At 27.1% G+C, this 20,369-nt stretch overlaps 1 protein-coding gene across 1 annotated transcript; it reads left to right on the top strand.

The window, feature by feature from the left end:
* The first annotated feature begins 15,331 nt into the window (after positions 1-15,331).
* Positions 15,332-18,361, top strand: LOC107026757 (ACT domain-containing protein ACR8). The gene is made up of 7 exons (XM_015227837.2): positions 15,332-15,698; positions 16,109-16,154; positions 16,261-16,375; positions 16,574-16,641; positions 16,726-17,289; positions 17,384-17,488; positions 17,574-18,361. The coding sequence occupies exons 1-7, from the start codon at positions 15,622-15,624 to the stop codon at positions 17,940-17,942; spliced, it is 1,344 nt and encodes a 447-aa protein (XP_015083323.1). The 5' UTR covers positions 15,332-15,621; the 3' UTR covers positions 17,943-18,361.
* The last annotated feature ends 2,008 nt before the right edge of the window (positions 18,362-20,369 follow it).

The following is a 20,369-nucleotide window of genomic DNA, read 5'->3' as shown; positions in this document are numbered from 1 at the left end:
ATCTATAAAGGACTTCAAGGGAGATAAAATTCAAGGGGCTAGTATTTTTTGTATCCCCTATTCTTTAGATACAATTCGATTCTTCTATAATTCGAAATTCATCATCTTCTTAAAAAATAGTTATCTTTTGAATGATCACCCACCTTCACACTGACCTAAAATCTAATCATTAATAACTCTTTTCCAAATTAAGCGAATAACTTACACATTAGAGTATATATATCTAGTGATTCGAGGGCTTCTATATTAGTTTTAATATTAATAATTTTGTTTAAATTTAGTACAAATACAAGAATTTGTCTATTTTTTGTACTCTATTTTCTCATTGTTTCTTGGGCCACTAGTAAGTTACAAATAGAATTTCAGATAGGGAACTTATGCGGATTAGCAATATATATTGGTTAATTAACTAATATAGTTAAAGTTTGAACTAATTACAACTCGCAATCTCTTTTAGCTATAATTACGTGCGCCTATCTCCTCTCTTCTTCTCACTCTCCTCTCTTATACAAGTACAAATTATAAATACATATATACAATTCTATGACATATATACAAATACAATTTGCCTCTCTCCTTTCTCTCTGTCCTCTATCGTCATCTCTTTCCTTTCTCTCTCAATCTCGCTTGCCTCTCTCCTCCCTCTCCCAATTTCGCTTGTCAGATATACAAATACATATGCATACCTGTTACATATACATATACAATTGGATAGATATATACAAATACGATTCATCTCTCTCCACTCTTTGCCCTCTCTCCTTCGCCTCTCTCCTTTTTCTAACATGTAACTATGAATTATAATTAGCAAACTATAGCTATGAAATTTACTTAAAGTTATTTTTAATGGCTATTCGCGAAATTTTCGCCATTCAGACTCGTAAGAAATGAAGTGGGCCTTCTTGAATAGAATTAGGCAGGAGGGACAGAATGAACACTGAGCCCTATGGTGTTTATAAAAAATTTAGCGTTTTCACTTCTTTAAAATTCTAAAAATAGTGGTTATTTTTTTTTTATTAAAAAAAATAATAATCCAAAAAGTGTTTATTTCTACTAAGTCAAAATTAGAATGAAAATTGAATGATGGGAATAAATGAGTCTGTCCATTTTGAGCTAAAAAATAACTAAAAAATTCAATGTTGCTCTACTCCCAACTCACTGCAAACTAAGGAAGATCGATACTCAGTTAAATGCAAAATACCCAACTATTTTTGCTAGCATTTACTGTTACAATTTATTGTTGCAACAACAATCCACTTCCCCATTTATTCGTGATTTATTATTAAAATAGATTTTTATTTTTATTTGTCATTTTTGGCATATTAAATAGATACAATTATCTTTTTCCATATTTTATTCTTACATTAAATATTAGACATTAATTAATTGGAATAGAGTGGTAAAATATTTATGGGAGTAATTATTTTCTTAATTGATGTGTCAAGTTAAACAATAACAAATAAAAATAAATCGATCGAGTATATATATAATATGATTTTCCAGTAAAGGTTATTCAATGAACCCTTCGATACATCTTCAGAAACATCAGATAAAATTAGAATAATACCGACGAAAAACAGAGTAACAGATCGAGGCAAGAATTTAGAAGTGAATCATTCAGTGGTGGAGCAGTCATAGAACAAAAGGTCTCGCCTAAGGAATGACAGATTTGGATAGAGTCTCGCTCATAAAGAAAGAGTACGCACGCTAGCGCGCTACGACTTATGTAGTTGATCGGATCAGATAGCCCTTCTTTTGGGCAACCAAGGCCTAGTGCTGGTTTGAATTAACTTATTTTTAAGTGTTTTTTATTTTTTAAGTAATTTTAAATTTTTGACGTGTTAAGAAATGTTATAAAATGCTTCTAAGCACACCCTTTTAATACAAAAAAAAAAAATCAAAAATCAAAAGTGGGATACCTTCTATTAATTTTTACCTTATAAATTACTTTTTATAATTTCATTCGACTAACTTTTCATTATTATTACTTTATTCTTCAATTTTTTCAATATTATTTAAATAACACGATCAAGTAAAAAATTAATCGAACACACTTTTAACGTTTGTTTTACTTTTAGAAGACCCAATAGAAGTCATGTAGCCAGTAATGCATCGAAACATCAAGTCTGAAAAATTCTCATTTGTGATGATGTAAAAAAAATAATAATGATATAAATCTAACCATATTGATTTGCTTTTTATTTAATTTTTTTTTCTAAATGTTTACTTCTGTTCAGACCAAGAAGGTGAGTGCTCATATAAATCATAACATGTGCTAACACCTACCATGTCTATTTTTATTTAGCCCTAGTAAATCTTACGTGTATTTGATGTTTATATAGCCCTAGTAAATTTTACGTGTATTTGATGTTTATATTAAATAAGTTAAGAAGTGTGTGATATATAATATTTTTTTTTATCTCTAATTTGAATTTTCGTAATTCGTACATGTCAAATTAATAGAGTGGAGTAATGTGAAATATGACAATTTCTCTAAGACGAAAGGCTTAATTTTTCCACGAATTAATGAGCCATAATTAACCAAAACATTATTCCTGCCGTATTAATTTTTCCATTAATAATATTATTAATAAGTATACATCGCTGTTCATAAAAGATTCAGCTGTAATATGTAGACTGAAGAAAATTGGCTACAAATTAAATTTCTCTTTAAATATATTATTTTTGAAAGGTAAAAAAAAACACTACTTGACAATGAATTCACCACACGATTAACTCAATCGCGGAGTAGATTCAGAATTCAAACAAAATAAATATATTATAATGAAAATTTAAATGTGATCGATTTAGATTCTTGTCATCAAACATATTACATGAGATTATCTATAATACGTATCGTAAATATTTGAGATCGATTGAATCAATATTAATCCTCAGCTACTGAAAAGTTTTAGTGCTACCAACACTAACGAACAACATACTTATTCATATGCATTGAAGTTTAATTTATTGAGCTTTTAATTCCTCCTTTGAAAGCAGAAAAAAAATGGACAACTTATATATTAACATGTAATATTTATTTTGTTACGTATTTATGACTTGTTAAGTTATACAAAATTTATGTTGGTATTAATTTGGAAGGTGATAACTTCCATGAAACAAAATAATGATATTTGCAAGGCCACATATTTTTTGTACAAGTAATAAAGCTCATAGCTTAATGAACTATACCTTATATTTATCATTTTCATAATGAACATAAAATAAACTAGAACAATATTGATGAGTCAATTTTAATTCAGCTACCACCCTATATTTTTCATATTTTTCCCCATTAATTCCTAGAGTTGCAAAATTTATCGTCGTATTTATTATGATTTATAGCCATGTGATTTAAAATGTTTTTTCTCAAAGTCTTATTCGAAGCTTTTTAGTCATATGTATACGTATAGTGTATTACCCACAAATTATATACTCCTTTCGTTCGGTATTATTTGTCATGATTTCTATTTTTAGAGTCAAACTATAAAAACTTTGACTAACATTTTAAGATACATTTTTTTATCATATTAATATGTAAAAAATTGTAATTTATACTACTTTTCATATAGTTTTAGAATATCTAATTTTTTTTGTTTAAAATATCGAATTAATGTGATCTAATTTACCTTTGAAAAATAATCAAATTGACTATCGATCAGCGCAACATGACAAACAATTTTGGACGGATAAAGTAAGTGATAATGGACATAAAATAAACTAAAACGACATAGATGGGTCAGTTATTAATTCAACTACCACCCTTTATTTTTCCTATTTTCCCCATTAATAACTAGAGTTGCAAAACTTACCATCGTATTTATAATGATTTATAGCCATGTGATTTAAATTGTTTTTTCAAAGTCTTATTCGAAACTTGTTAGTCTTAAGTATAGTGGATTACCCACAAATTCATCTTCTTTAATAGAGTATTAAGTGAGCAATTTGAATGAGTTTAACCTGTCCCCGGCTCCCCGCAATTATACATAATTAATTACTTTGAGGTGAGTATGCTTAAGCTGATTCGAATAATAAATATGTCATGAAAAATGTTATAATTTCGTATTAATATATAGACCTATGATGTTAGGAGTAATTAAAAAATAATCATTTTTCTGACTTGTAATTTAAAAAGTATTCGAATTCAATAAGATTTGTTTTACCCTCAAAAATAAGTATTTCTATTTAAGAAAAGAATAATTTCAAGGATTATTGTATAGCGTAAGTTAAATAGATCTTATTTATTAATAAAAAAAGAGTGACTTTATTGTGTCACCAATATTTACCCAATTAAATCACCACCTAAGTTTTTATGCCACCTCTCTTCTATTCTTGGAAGCCAATCCAAACTTTTTCAAAAACATATATATATTTTGTACCTTTGCCAATTTACTACGTTTTCTTGGGCACTTATATAACCCCACGTAAAAAAAAAAGAAAAAACATTATAGTAAAATTTTATAATATGGTGCATATAATGGTTGCCACTTGGAATTCCATACAACTGGAACCCATATAAATTTAAATGAGTCCTTCAAAGACTCAAATAGAATATTCTCATGGTGTATTTGTGTTCTTTTCATACTGATAATAATTAATTAATTAATTAGTGGACTAAAACCTTCACGTGCTAATACTTTTGACTATAGAGGTTATTAACTAACCTAATTAACAAAAGAAACTTAATCTTGTACGATTAGGGAAACTTTTTTCTATTATTTTTATGATTTGGAAATCTTCCAAGTGGAACCTTCTGTATTACGAAAGAATCTAAATTACACAGACGATGATGCAAATATATTACGTAGGTATACTCTTAATAACTTAAATTCATTAACTTTAAAGTCGAAAAAAAATAATAAATTCGTTGAGTGTCACAGTTTATTTAAACTACACAGACATGTAAATAATTGTACACTCCATTTTTACTTATCAAATATTTCAGAAATAATTTTTACTTTTACTTTTCATTATCAACGTAATAAGAAAATGCAATTTATTTTTTCTGTTTCACCCTCAAAATTAATTGTTTATTCTCCAAAACAATTTTCAAAATATAATATACATCAATTAATATAAGTATATTGTACTAAAATACTCATATTAGTAATTATTATCATATAGGTTTAAAGTACAAAGTATACAAGTGAAAGTAATCAAACGAATTAAGTATTATCAATATTTATATTATAAATTATTTATCATGTAATCTATAAATCAGATGAAAACTCAATATAAATATCAGAAATCAAAACTATAACAGGAAAGTGGGACCATGGCTGCATGACTATTGACTAATAATGCATTATATTATGTGAAGAATAAGGTAATTATTGATTGGATTAAGTCAAATAAAGTGAGATTAATTATGCTAAGCATGTTTTTGAGTCATGTTATATGGAGACATGTTCAATGTGAAATGCACCGCGTTGCTGTTTCTCATTTTGCCCCTCCAACCCAGGCAAAAGTTAAACAACCCATATTTTCAAATTTTTTACCCTGTCTAATTTCTTATTCGTTTTTTAATTTAGTTATCTGATTTTTATTTTAACATAAAATTTAATATAAAAAAAAGTTTTAAATTAATATTATATATGTTATATAGAAAGTTAAAGTTATATATAAAAAAAAAAGACTTACTTATTTTTCGTTAAATATTAATTTAAAATTGATCAGGATAATTTTTTAAAAGGGAAATAAGATGAGAAAACAGTTGCAATTAAAGTTTAAATAGTCAAAAAGATAAAAAAAAAGAAATAGAGAAATGGCGGGTTTCTCAAAATATCTATAAAAAAAAGTAAGAAAAAATAAATCTAGAGTGTGAGGTGGAAACCACGTGTCGATTGTTGTAGTTCCCCCACATATCCACCTCGTACCTTACCCTCTCATCTTTTCCAAAAGCCATTTGTCCAATGTGGACCTATTTTTATCATTAGTATCTCTTTGCATTTAAGTTATTCTATTTCGATTCAATTTGTTCGTCTGATTTTAATATAACTAAGATAAATTAAAAATTAAATATAAAATTATTTATTAATTTTATAAAATGAGTAATTAATTATTAGATGCATTTAAATAGCATTGTGAATAATAATGGTTGAACGGAGAAAATAAGATTTGTACATGTAATTTTCTTTAAATCTCACTTATAAAATTAAGCTAAATATATTATTTTTAAATCACTACCCTAATAAGTACTACTCCATCCGTTTGAAATTTTTTTTTTTATAACATTTTAATTTCAGTTATCCACATGATATAACATTAAATGATAATTTTATGCATTTGAAATAATATCAGTTTAGGAGCACAAGATTTAAAAACGGAACGATTATATATTTTGTGTCTTTATTCCAATAGAACTTGTTCTCTATCCTCTTTTTACCTTCTAGTAAAGTTCTTATCTTTTTTTTTTGTTTGGCCGTCCAAAACGTAATATCCACGTCAAAAATCTTAGTGGGTCCCAAATTCGACACTCTGTAGGCCCCACCGTCTGATATGGCGGGAACATTATGCCGCCTCTTTCCCGCCATACTTCGAATTAAAGCCGGCAAAATAAATACTCAACTGCCGCAATTGTCTTTCTAACTGCCGTTACCAATAAATCTGACGTGGCTGTTTGTCCACGTCGATTGTTTCAAATTTAAACTGCCGATGAGGTGGCAAACATATGATTATAGATAGCTATAATTAAACGAATGTTTGTTAAAATATTTTTAGGTCGTTATTACGAAATATTATTACAAAATAGTAATAGTGAAGTAATCTTATGAAGAGTATAATGTTATAATGAATGTATTGTTATTATAAACAGAAAGTTTTCATGTGGAAATAAAATTTAACATGAAAAAAAATTTATGGAGATAATTAAAATGTTACAGTAAAATATTATTATAGCGAATTTGACGATACAATTTGAATACCTATAAGCCTCTGACCATCACAGTCTACTTAGATTATTCTATTTAGGGAAAGGGGTCAAATATGCCCCTAAACTATTCGAAAAGGTTTAGATTTACCCTTCGTTTAAAGTTTGGTTCACTCATGCCCTCGCCGTCCAACATTTGGTCCAAATATGCCCTTATGGACGTTAGTTGTCATGTTGGACATATTCAACTCATTTTTTATTTCTTTAAATGCCACATTGAATTGCCATATCATTTTAACCTTACCACATAACATTTATATGAAAATTGAAAGATATTCGATCTCATAAACACCTAATCCGATCCATAATCAGCTCCTTTTAAATTCACTATCCGACCCATTTTTAATAATTTTGTGTAATTTTTATTAGTGCGGTAAATCTCGAAAATGAGTAATTGATTAATAAAAAGTATGGAAAAAAAATATAAAATTAATGCCAAAAATTCATAAATAAATATAGTAACCTTAAATCGAACATTTCAGTTTTTTTAAAAAAATTTAATTTTTGATAAATCTCGAAAAATGAGTAATTGATTAATAAAAAATATCAAAAGTATGAAAAAAAATATAAATTAACGCCAAAAGTTCACAAATAAATATAGTAACATTTCAATCTACAATTTTTTTAAAATTTTTATATTTTTCGGCAAATCTCGAAAATGAGTAATGTTTTAATAAAATGGGATAAATATTAAAACAAAATAAAAAAATATACGTCAAAATTCACAAATACATATAGTAAACTTAAACACAATAATTTCAACAATTTTTTTTACTTTATATTTTTTCTTCATATTTTCCTATTTTTTATTTGTGAATTTTTTGCGTAATTTTTATATTTTTTCATATTTTTTTGTTAATAAACTTATTTTTGGGATTTATCAAAAAATTTAAAAATTAAAAAAATGTTGAAATTTTTGAAATTAAGGTTACTGTATTTATTTTTTAATTTTTTGCGTTAATTTTATATTTTTTTTCATACTTTTTATTAATCAATTACTCATTTTGGGATTTATCGAAAAAAATAAAAAAATGTTTAAATTGAATTTAAGGTTACTATAATTATTTATGAATTTTTGGCGTTAATTTTATACTTTTTTCATATTTTCCTATTTTTTATTAATCAATTACTCATTTTTGGAATTTATCAAAAAAATAAAAATAAAATAAAATTGTTGAAAATTGGTCGGATAATTTATTTAAAAGGGGGTTGATTTATGGGTCGAATTAGGTGTTTATGAGTCCGAATATCTTTCCATTTCATATAAATGTCATGTAGTAATTCCAAAATGACATGACCATTCAATGTGACATTTAAATAAATGAAAAAGGCATAATACATAAATATGCCCTTTAACTTGGCTTCGAATCACATTTATGCCCTTCAACTTTGGGTGTGCACAAGTAGACACTTAAGCTTGTATACACTTGAACAAATAAACACACATGTCCTACATGTCATCCTACATGTCATTTTTTGTCCTACGTGTATTTTGCCATGTAGGACTCATGTGTTTATTTATTTAAAAATTGGATAGTTAAAGTGCCTATTTGTGCATTATGAAAGTTGGAGGTCGAAGTTAAAATTTGAAGCCAAGTTTAGGGTCCAATATATGTATTATGAGTTGAATATGTCCAACATGACAACTAACGCTCATAAGGGCATATTTGGACCAAAAGTTGGATGGCGAGGGCATCAGTAAACCAAACAATAAACGGAGGGTATATCTAAACCTTTATGAATAGTTTAGGGGCATATTTGACCCTTTTCCCTTCTATTTATATAACCCACTTACATTTCACTATATTCTTAAGACCATAAATTTTTTGTGTTATTTTACTTGCATAAAAAATGTATTTTTTTTGAATCAAATTTGGTCAAATTAAATATTGTTATATATAAATGAAGTACATGGAAAAGAAAATCTTCAAATTGATATTCTCATTATTCAAAAAATCAACATGCAAATTACAATGCGAGTAATGATGATTTTATATATATTGTTAGTGAGTTAGTTAAAGTTACAAAAGCAAAGATAAAGGAAAAATAGTTTATGAAATACAAGTCCATCTTGATACATCTATGACATAATAAGTATCTAATTAGGTAAGTATTCTAACTAAACATCATTTTTAATTAAATCTTTTCAAAATCAAACCCTTTAAACCAACTGGAATATATGGATGACTCAAGCTAATTAATGGTTGAAACCAAAAATAAATTGGAGTCCTGAATTTTAATTATTATTTTTTATATTTGAGATTGAAGTTTTTTTTTTCTTTTTGATAAAAATGTTTTATTTTTTTATGGACTTAAACTAGATATATACTAAAATATTTTTTAATTTTATGATCTAAACATATCAAGTGGAAATTAAATTTAAAAATTGATCCATAAAAAAAGAAATATTCTTTAATATTTTGAAATAAACTAAAAAAAACGATAAATAAATTTTGAAATAGAATATATTATCTTTTGTTAAAAAGGATTATGAATTTTTTTATTATTTTTCAAAAAAATAAATCCTTTAATTTTGAAAAGAAAAGAAAAAAAAAGATTTTGTTATTATTGAGATTTAGTAATTTTTAAAATTTTCATCGGATTAAAATATTAACGGCGTTAAGGACGTGGCACGTCCGAATAAATGGCGCCAATTAGGGAACGTGTTTTCTGTATGGGCATGCACGTGATTGTCGGGACAAAGTGGGACCCTTCATAATTTTTTCTTTTTTTTAAAAAAAAATATTTTTAGACAATTGTGTTTTCTTGTTTTTCTTTTTTATCACCATTATTATAAGAGCAAAAGTGAGAAAATGTTGCACATTTTAAAATATTTTTCCATCACTTAAAGCTAACTCAATAGATAAGAATAGTTTTAGTTGGAAACTTTTTAATTTCTTTACTTGACCCACAAAGATTTCATTGATAAGATTAGGGATGTTATGGAGTTGTTATTATTTTTTGTTCAATTTTATTTGTCTAATATATTAAAATTAGTTATTCAGTTTTACACGTTTATTTTAGATCATAGTAAATATGTAATTTCATGTAGATTAAAAAGCATATGAATAATCCTTATATATCATTTAAAATATAATTGTATTAAATTTTAACCTACGAATGAAACAATGGAAGAAACCGTTATGATCTTTCGATATCAGTAGATTAATTGGTTAACTCATACAAGCATGAAAGAGGAATTAGATTATATTGCTTAATTTTTCAATTGACGTGAAATAACGTGTATTTAAATAAAAATTAGACTATATATAGTTTATAGCATATCCACTAAATATTGTTTAACGTATCCCACCAACTACTTGGATATAATAATTTTTTTTGTAGTAATTAATCATTGAATTATTTAATTTAATTAAAGACGTCGTGCTACAATACATGACTGAGAAAAAATAATAATTATAATATAATACTATACATTATTAATTCTTGCAGCTTGAATAAATCAAAGATTGTGCTTCCACGAACATATGTCAAGTAATGCTCGTGATGTTGTACGCCATGTCCAATTAAAAAAAATGCTAGTAAATAAACAGCTTGCAATTTCCGTTTCAAACATTTTAAAATAAATATCGAACAAGGAACAATATATTAAGAGTTCATATAAATTATCTTGATGAGTTTTGATTAATTCTATTTTTGTTATGCAATGCGATAGCTGCTAAATTAAAAGGTGACACAATTCTCGTTACTGAAAAATGATTCTTCATTCAATCTTTGTTTCAGATCCTCGATCTTACTAATATTATCGAGCTTCTCAAGTTAGATGTTACTTCTTTCTTTTTCTTATCCTATCAATATACGGAATCTCATTATATAAAAAAATCGCAAAGTACATTATAATATTTAAATTTTGAATAATATTATTATTTAAATATATTATACTTGAACCTTTTGGATATCTTGAAGGACATGAAAATCTTCATATCACGTGATTTAGGCAGTGAAATGAATTGAGACTTAGTACTATTTCAACTAGACAAAGAGAAGAAGTAAATGGAAGCTGTTTATTTATTTTTTAATTTATTTAATACTGTCACTCCTATTTTCCTAGTTAGGTATTGGGGGTGTAATGGACACAATATATAAAACCTAACTTTTTTTAATATATTTTTATTTTTGGTAGAAAAAAAATTACTAGAACGTGGAACGGTGAGGCACACGTTATATACCAAACTTCATTTATGGTAACTCATAAAATATGCATATATACAACAATGTTGTCTTTTGGTTGAATCAAATGTCATAGCATTATAAGAATTCATACAATTTGAGAAAAAAAATTATTTAAATTCGTCGAATTAGTTATATATAAGTTAGCTTCTGAAAAGTTATTTTTTTAAAAAATATTTTTAAAAAAAGTAAATTTAACAGTAATGTCAAACAGGCTCGTAATATAATATATATAAGTTATTTTCCTCTATTTGGTTTAATTTGTACATTTAAGCTAATCATACAAAAATAATGTTACATACAAATAGGAAAAGTACATTCAATTTATTGATAGTACTCGAGATATAAATTAAAAGCCGTAAAAATAAGTAAATGTTATTCTTTAATATTTTGTGGACCTTATTAGTACTGCGTACTTAATTTGTTGGTTATGCTAATATTGTAGATCTATAAACTTAAGCATTTTATTTATATTTTCAGTGATGGAATCAATTTTTTTTTTAAACAGTATCATAAGATATAAAAAAATACACGTAAAAATATATATACGTTAAATTTTTTTAGATTTCTCACGACCATCATGAATTTTCTCCATTTAGATCTACCTTTTATTACTTTTTTTTGTGCGTGTGTCTTGAATTATATGAGCTAATTAATTTTGCTTTGCATGAAAGGTTTCGAACGTGTATCGTGTCAAGCATGATGACCTTACATATATATATAAGTAGGTTATAATAGTACATGTTTTTTATTAACTATAATGTTGTGGTCCTAAATCGCAATTTTTGTACCTAACATTTAGCTAAGAGGAGGTAGCAAAATAAATTAATATTATAAGTATTAGATCAAGCTATGGGTCATATCATGATAAATGATGATGATTAATTAATGAGAAAAGAAAAGATTTATTTTTTTACTTATTTTTAAAATATAAAAAAAATTAAGTGATTTTAAAAATTTATTTTTTAGTGTTTGGTAAGTAGTAGTATAATATATTTAAGAACATTTATATGTAATCTGAGCAAATATTATAGGAGTGAGAGTGAGCGCAACATAGACAGAACTAAAATTTAGACTTATACCGGAACAAAAACTTGATTCTTTTACAATAAATAATTGAGGGTTAATTGTTGTAACCTTTAAAAAGAAGGAATCTGTATACAATTATCTTGAAAATTGATGTTTTTTTAAGTAATAAAAATATAATTATAAATCCTTTTAATGTGTAAGCAATTAACACTTACAAGTATACACTAAATATAGATTTAAGTAATTAAGTATCAAATTAGTTAACAATTCAAATTTAGAAAGAATCTTTTATTAAAAATTCAAAAGAAAGAAAGGAATTTTCTTTTTTTTGTAAACTAGTTGATTACAAAATAATTCAACTACGATTAAAGGTATGAAATCTCATCTGATATATTCTTAGATGATTTTAAGCAATGAATTGATTTAGAAAGTAATTATATTATATTCTCAAATGATATAAATGATATTTTTATTATGATCTATCCCATAATTTTCATATTTTGGAGAATCGTTTTAATTTGTGGATAACAACTTTGTAAATATCAACAAATTTTGAAAATAACGCTATAAATTTCCTTTTTTGTTTCCTTTTAGTTAGAATACGTTATTGGCTTCATTATTTGTCGATAAAAACAAATCAAAACATTTGGAATTTTATTATAATTTGGAAGTGACGATTTCTTTAAGTTTAAGCATTCAGTCAGTCAGTAATCTTCCATGTAGGTCACTAAACATAGTAGTTGTATTACATATATTCCCCCACCCCAACCTCAGTGGCATGGCCACGTGGACACTCTTCGTCGGAAAGAAAATTATATACAAAATAATTACATAGTATATTTTAGACACTTTTAATATAATAAGTAATGGTGGAGCCAGCATTTTCAATAAAGAGATTCAAAATTCGTAGAAATAGATATATGGAGTAATCGAAGGAGTTCGACATCTACTATATATACATAAGAATTATTTTAATCATATATAAATAGTATAATTTTCCGTTGAAAATGATCCCGCCCCTGATAACAAGCTATTATAGCCCAGTAATTTCTCTTTCTTAAAATAAGTAGTGCTTGTAACTATTATAGAATCAATAATTCGATTGGAAGAACCATAAAACACCTAAATCATTACGAAATCAATCTAATAAATCAATTTATTTTTTAAAATTTAAATTATTGTTTTAAAATAAGCGGCCCAAAATCAAAATCAATAGGATTTTAAAGGAACCCGACCGGCCGAAAACAATGACAAAGGAAAAAGCAAAAATAAGAGCGGAGTATTGTCACGTGTGAACGTCATATAACTCATAATATTGGTCGGCACATCTCAACTTAATACACAAGCATTCTTAATAATCACATTTCATTTTCCCAAATCATTTCTTCACCATATTTTCAAAATATTAAATATACTTCCGCTCTATAATAATCGTTCACTATACTATTTCAAACTATCTAATGAGATGATCTTATACTTAATTTTTAATTTATTTTTATTATTAATTATAGTTTTTTCTATTACTTTATAATTTTTTCAAATTATTGTGTTTATTATATTTAAACAATAATACCATATAATTTCTTAAAAAGTTTGTTTTTAGATACATTACATTTATTATATTAAAAATATGATAATATAAAATTTCTTAAAAAATATATAAAGTTAATAGCGAACAAATATTATTGTCACATATAGTGACACATCACTGTGGATCTAAAGCCAACGAGGATTCTATTGAGTAGAAAACACGCAAAGTACCTTTTTTAAAACTTATCTACGTGGCATATGACCTGGACATTCGAACCACCCAAAACAGCTCTTCCCCCAAAAACTTTTTCCTCTTAGAAGTAAAACATAATTGAAATCTTACAATAAGTTCTAAAAAAAAAGGAAATAATTGAGAAAATTATTTCAGTTAGTTGAAAAAATGATCTTAGGTTATAACATTATTACATTTTTCTCAATAAAGATCATTGCATTATAAAATTTGTGTACTATATAATTTATATTTTTAGTATAATTCTTGATTATTGTATTAATTCAGAGTTTATTCACATTAAAAAATATATAGTAAATTTTAATAATAAAACATACGAGACTTTGACGATAATTTCTTTATAAAAAAAAAGAAATATACATAGTCTTTGTAATAATGGAATTATGAAATTACATGACTAATTCATCCTTTATCATATTATGCATAAATATTCATTTGAAGCTCTTTATGTTGATTAAAATGTAAAAAAAATTTAATAAAAAAATTCAAATTCTTGTTAGTTATATTTACATGTTGCTTGTTTTGAATCATAAAAAATTATCACTCTAAAATTTGTATTAAAGCGGAAGACATAAATTATTTCAAATTAATTTGTTTCAAACTCACATGAAAAATATTTTTTTGGATCGACTAAAAAATAAAAAAAATACATTATTTGATATGATTATATTCGAACTCACACCTTGCATAATTTATTTTTTGGAATGGTCCTCCTAACTGAATCATTCACGTTCTCAATGATTCAAACCAAAAGCCTCGTAATAATTATGAAGAGATCTTAATTATTATTAAAAAACTGAAAGAAAGTCTCAAAATTAATTTGTTTCAAACTCACATGAAAAATACTTTTTTGACCGACTAAAAATTTTTAAAAAAATACGTTATTTGATATGATTATATTCGAACTCACACTTTGCATGATTTATTTTTTGGAATGGTGCTCCTAACTGAATCATTCACGTTCTTAATGATTCAAGCCAAAAGTCTCGTATTAATTATGAAGAGATGTCAATTATTTCTATCAAAAAAATGTATTGATAAATTAAAGAAAGTAATTTATATATACAAAGCAATGCTACTTGTAATTCAATTTAGCCATCAATATTTATTTTAATAAAATAACAACACTATATATGCCTAAGAATACATGTGAAGTTATTTTCTTTTTCTTTTTCCCTCATGGATGTTAAATTAATCCATTATTTTTGGTACACAATCTAACAAAATCACCACAAAATTAAAAAATTAGGTCCGTCCGGGCACGGGCAGATAATAGTCCCGCCATGTGAAAGAACCGCCCGGCCCACTTTTGCTTAAATAAAAAAAAAGTAAAATATATTAAATAAAAATTAACTGATTAATTATATTTTCTTCTTTTTCTTTATATATAAATAGGGAAAGACAGCGAGAGAGGTGAAAGTAGCAAAGCGTGCTTTGCGGTGCCTGTGTCAATTTCTAGAGAGAGAAAGTAAATTCTTCACCGGAAAATCTTACCAGAGAGAGAAAGAGAAAGTCACAACGAAATTTCTCGAAGACAAAGAAGAAGATTGTTCAGACTTAAACGTGATATTTGGAGTTATTTTTGGGTTAATTTTGGTTAAGAATTAGTTTTTTGTTGGGTTTAGGAACTCAAACCCCTTTTGTTCTCCATCATCGTTCAACTCTGTTGCTGTAATTTTTTAGTTTGAAGAAAATGGAAATATCAAATATGGAGTGGCCTACATATTTGGATGAATATGAAAAGCTTGTTTTCCGAATGACTACTCCAAGGTCAGTCTCACACTTTTTTTTCTCTCTGATTTGATTTGTGTTCTTCAAGTTCTTTTCTGTGTTTTACTTTTTTTTCCCCCAAATATGTTCTCGATTTTGCTATAACACAGTTAATTATTGTCTCTGTTTTTTCAAATTTTGTGATTCTGGAGATGATTTTTTCTCAATATTACGTTAATCCGAAGAGTTTGCTTCTAATTAAAAATTTAAGCAGAATCATGAGACTGTATATTTAGTTAAACTAATATAATTTGATTTTTCTTCCTTTACACGTTACTTTGACTCTTCATTTTTCTATATCCACTTGACTTTTCCTTGTGAATAATTTGTTCATTTCAAAATTTTGAAAAGAAATTTATCTCTTAGTGGCCTTTCTGAATAGTCTCTTTCACTGTTTTTTTTGCTTACAGAGTCATGATCGACAATGCCGGTTGTTCAAATTCCACTCGCGTTATGGTAAGCCACCTTCTTCGACTTTGCTGGAGATTTTTCAATTTTTTGACCAAGTAAAATATTTTTTTTAATTATTCAAATTTTTTTAATTATATTTATTTTTAAACAGATTGATAGTGCGAGAAAACATGGAATTCTTCTTGAAGCAGTTCAAGTTCTTACCGATCTGAATCTTTCCATTAAAAAAGCTTACATCTCGTCGGACGGCCGGTGGTTTATGGACGGTAAGTGCAAATTTACAGATACACCCTTTTTGTTAAAGTGCGCATTTTTGCTAAAATGCGCATCCATCTATAATTTATTCTTAGGGATAAATAAAAATAAATATCAGGCGTACGTTAGCTGTTAATTTTTTTTTAGCCTTTTGAATATATGTTCTAATTTTTTTTTTTGCCGTTACAACTTGTTGTTTTAATGTACAGTTTTTCACGTTACTGACTTGGATGGCAACAAATTAACTGACGAAAGTGTAATTAGTTACATTGAACAGGTACTTAATTTTCTTAATTTTTCTTTTAATGAGTGATTTATATGGATAATTTTGATTTACATGTTTTTTATGTTTTTTGTTCAGTCATTAGGAACAATTCATTATGGAAGTGCAAAGTGTTTTGATGGTTTGACAGCACTGGAGTTAACGGGGACGGATCGAATCGGTTTATTATCGGAGGTTTTTGCAGTACTCTCAGAATTAGAGTGCAATGTAGTTGAAGCTAAGGTGTGGACTCATAATGGTCGAATTGCATCCCTTATTTATGTTAAGGAACGTGATTCAGGGTCTCCAATTGAGGATTCTGAGAAGATTGACACGATTGAAGCTCGTTTAAGGAACGTTCTCAAGGGGGATAATGATATTCGTAGTGCTAAAACATCGGTGTCTATGGCTGTTACCCATACAGAAAGAAGGCTTCATCAGATGATGTTTACTGATCGTGATTATGAAAGGAAGCCGATTATTAGGACTAATGATAACCCTATTGTATCGGTGTTGAATTGCTTGGAGAAGGGTTATTCTGTTATAAATATTCACTGTAAGGATCGACCTAAGCTTCTGTTTGACATTGTTTGCACCATGACGGATATGCAGTATGTTGTGTTCCATGCTACGCTTAATACAGCAGGGGACAGAGTACACTCGGTATATATTCCTTGCTTTTTTCGTAGTAATATTCTTTTATTCATGTTCAATGAATGTACATAGGTTCTAAACTTATACTACAATATTGTCTCAGGAATTCTTCATTAGGCATACCGATGGAAGCCCAATTAGTTCAGAAGCAGAGAAACAGCGAGTGATTCTATGTTTACAAGCAGCAATTGAGCGAAGAGCATCTGAGGTATGTTATACTAATACTAGTGATAACTGATAACCAATTTGCGAACATAAATCAGAGCATGTTAATTAACACGTTGGGATTACAGGGAGTGAGGCTGGAGTTATCCACGGGAGACAAACAAGGACTATTAGCTGATGTAACACGAACCTTTCGTGAAAATGGTTTAAACGTGACAAGAGCTGAGATATCGACAACAAGTGATAACACAGCTCTGAATGTGTTCTATGTAACAGATGCTATTGGAAATCCATCTGACTCTAAGATCATCGAGGCAGTTAGGATGAAAATCGGATTGAGTGATTTGAAAGTAAAGGAATTGCCATCGATCTATCATCAAAAGGCGGAAGAAAACGAAGAACCCACAGGGGGTGTAGGTGGGGCAATGTTACTATCACTTGGTAGCATTGTAAGGAAGAATCTATACAATTTGGGGTTGATAAAGTCATTTTCTTGAACGAAAAAAACAGATGTTGGTGTACATAGATAGCTTAAAGATTACTGAAAATGAAAGGATTTGGTGATAGTAGTTGTTGTTATAGTTGGCTATATTGGGGTCCCATATTTACCCACCAATTTCAAGAATTAGAAGGAAGAAAAAAAAGATTGGGACTTTTATTAAATTTGTTTGGTGGAAGATTAGAGGGACAGGCTGGCAAAAATAGAAATTGGTTTGTAGTACACATTTGTACATAAGTATTTATTTTATTATATAATGTTTTAAAGTAGGGTCTTAATGTTTGACTTAGTTTGTTTATACTTATGATGCCCTGTTTTCTTGGTGTTGTCCATTTGGGACTACAACAAGAGAATCTAGTCTTTGTAAATATTATTATTAATTTAATATTATTAGAGTATTATTTGGTTTAGTTTTAATTTCTATGTATTCTTTTTCTCTAATTGATGGACTGTTTGTTTTGTTGACCACGAAACAATGACTTTGGTTTTTTTTTGTAATACACGTTGCCACCCTGTTGCCTTTGGTGAAGACATTTGAAAATTTGGTCGAAAGAAATTTTTTTTTTAAAAAAATTATGGTTTCCTTTGGTTATTAGGTCTCTTAAAAGTAATTACTTGTATATAATCACGCAAATAAAGTTTGAATGAAGCTATCTTACTATTATAGATTAGAGAGATTATTTTCAAAGAAGGTAAAATAATTTTCTATAATAGGAAAAATATACTCCTTTCATTACTTTTTAGTTGTCATGATTTTCTTTTGTGAAGTGAAACGATAACAATTTTGACTAATAATTAAAAAGGAATGGATAATAAGTTTTAAACGGTCAATGAAATGTGAAAAGTTATGTAGTTGAAATTTGAAAAGAATAAGAAAGACCGACATTTAATTTTTTTAATAAAAAAACATGAAATATCTAATAAATTCTGGAAGTTGTCTTTTTCTTTGAAGTTTCTAAGTTGTTGATATAGTTGTTGCAGTTGGGAAATAATGAATCGTTAACATGATTATAAATTAACACTGATGTATAATCCATGATCAAATCGATGATTATGGTGGAATAAATATAATTAATTTTGAATTTAATAATACAAAAAATCTTGATAGTAAGTATTTTTCACTTTAATAAACTAGAGACTTAAAGTAAGTATTAGTAAAATCAAAACGTTGTCTTAAGAGTATTACTCGATATAAGATTGTCGTTTTGCCTTAAAAGTGTCTGTTATTTTCTTAACCATATTAATTTGTCATTTTATTGGGTTAATTAATTAAATTTTTAATTTGTGGTTGGATTAGTGATGCTCCTTTCAGTAGTCTTTTTCCAACTTATATTTCCTTTTCCCAAAGAGGGTCTAGTTAATTTATTTTAGCCAGTTGTGCTTTCATTTTCTACATATATATACATTCTAAATGCTCATGGTTGATATATTTTTGCCAGTTGTTTTCATATTCTATGTGCAAAATTCTAAATGTTCGTTTTAGTTTAGTTTGTCTTATTGTCCCTATATGAAGACATTAGAGAGATCTATAACTAATTAAAAAATAATAATTAGTTAGCTTTGTATTGGCCGATTAATTATAAAATTTAATAATTGGGTCCTAAAGAAAATGAATTAGTGCTTGGCAAAATGTGGTGATAAAGGTCTAGAGACGGCTAATTTGTCTTTATTTTATTTGGTTATTATAAAGCAAATGCCACCACTATGGACAAGCAAACGTTGCATAGTTGTATGAAGCAAATTAATTAAAAATAAGTACTATGTAAGTATTATATATTGATTTTACCGGTTGAAAGACTTTGGAGTAATAGTCAATATTAAAATTATTTCTCTTTGTGATAATTTATAGGTTATATATTTGAGTCGTAAATTAATTTATAATATTGATATTTTATATCATATGAGGTTTGTTATTGTTATATCGTAAGAGGGTGTGGCCCTTCTTCGAACAAGCTAGGGGCGGAACTAAAGCTTTATCCAACGAGTTCATTATAGGAGCGTATCGAAATTTTTTCTCATTTCATGTATATTTAGTGAAATCCACTAAAATAATTATATAAAATACAACTTAATACATAGATATCAACCTTTTAAACTTGTTATGATATTCCATTCAGACACTCAATCAGTCATGTTTCAATTGAACACCTCAATTTCGAATAAAATATTTTAATAAGGCATGCACTTCCGATTCAATTTTTTTTTTAAATGTGTGTTTTTATTCGTTGATTAGATAATCAAATTAAACACATAAAACATGCCATCCCCTTTGTTCATACGAATCAACCTCAAATAGGAAAATGTCTAGGGTTTTATGAATTATTGAAGCGAACACATATAACTAAAGAAAATTACATAATTCACGTAGTTATTTAACTTAATTATCTAATAGACGAAAATGAAAATACACATAAAAAAATTAAAA

Source organism: Solanum pennellii, chromosome 8 (assembly GCF_001406875.1).
Source record: "Solanum pennellii chromosome 8, SPENNV200".
Taxonomy (NCBI): Eukaryota; Viridiplantae; Streptophyta; class Magnoliopsida; order Solanales; family Solanaceae; genus Solanum; species Solanum pennellii.
Note: the sequence above shows the minus strand (reverse complement) of the source record. Positions and strands in the feature narration are given on the sequence as shown.

Bases quoted from the DNA above. Each gene is read 5' to 3' on its own strand.
- LOC107026757 (XM_015227837.2), top strand. From the start codon at position 15,622: ATGGAAATATCAAATATGGAGTGGCCTACATATTTGGATGAATATGAA. The intron at 16,642-16,725 runs GTACTTAATTTT...TTTTTTGTTCAG, and splicing joins TAATTAGTTACATTGAACAG to TCATTAGGAACAATTCATTA. The intron at 17,489-17,573 runs GTATGTTATACT...TTGGGATTACAG, and splicing joins TTGAGCGAAGAGCATCTGAG to GGAGTGAGGCTGGAGTTATC.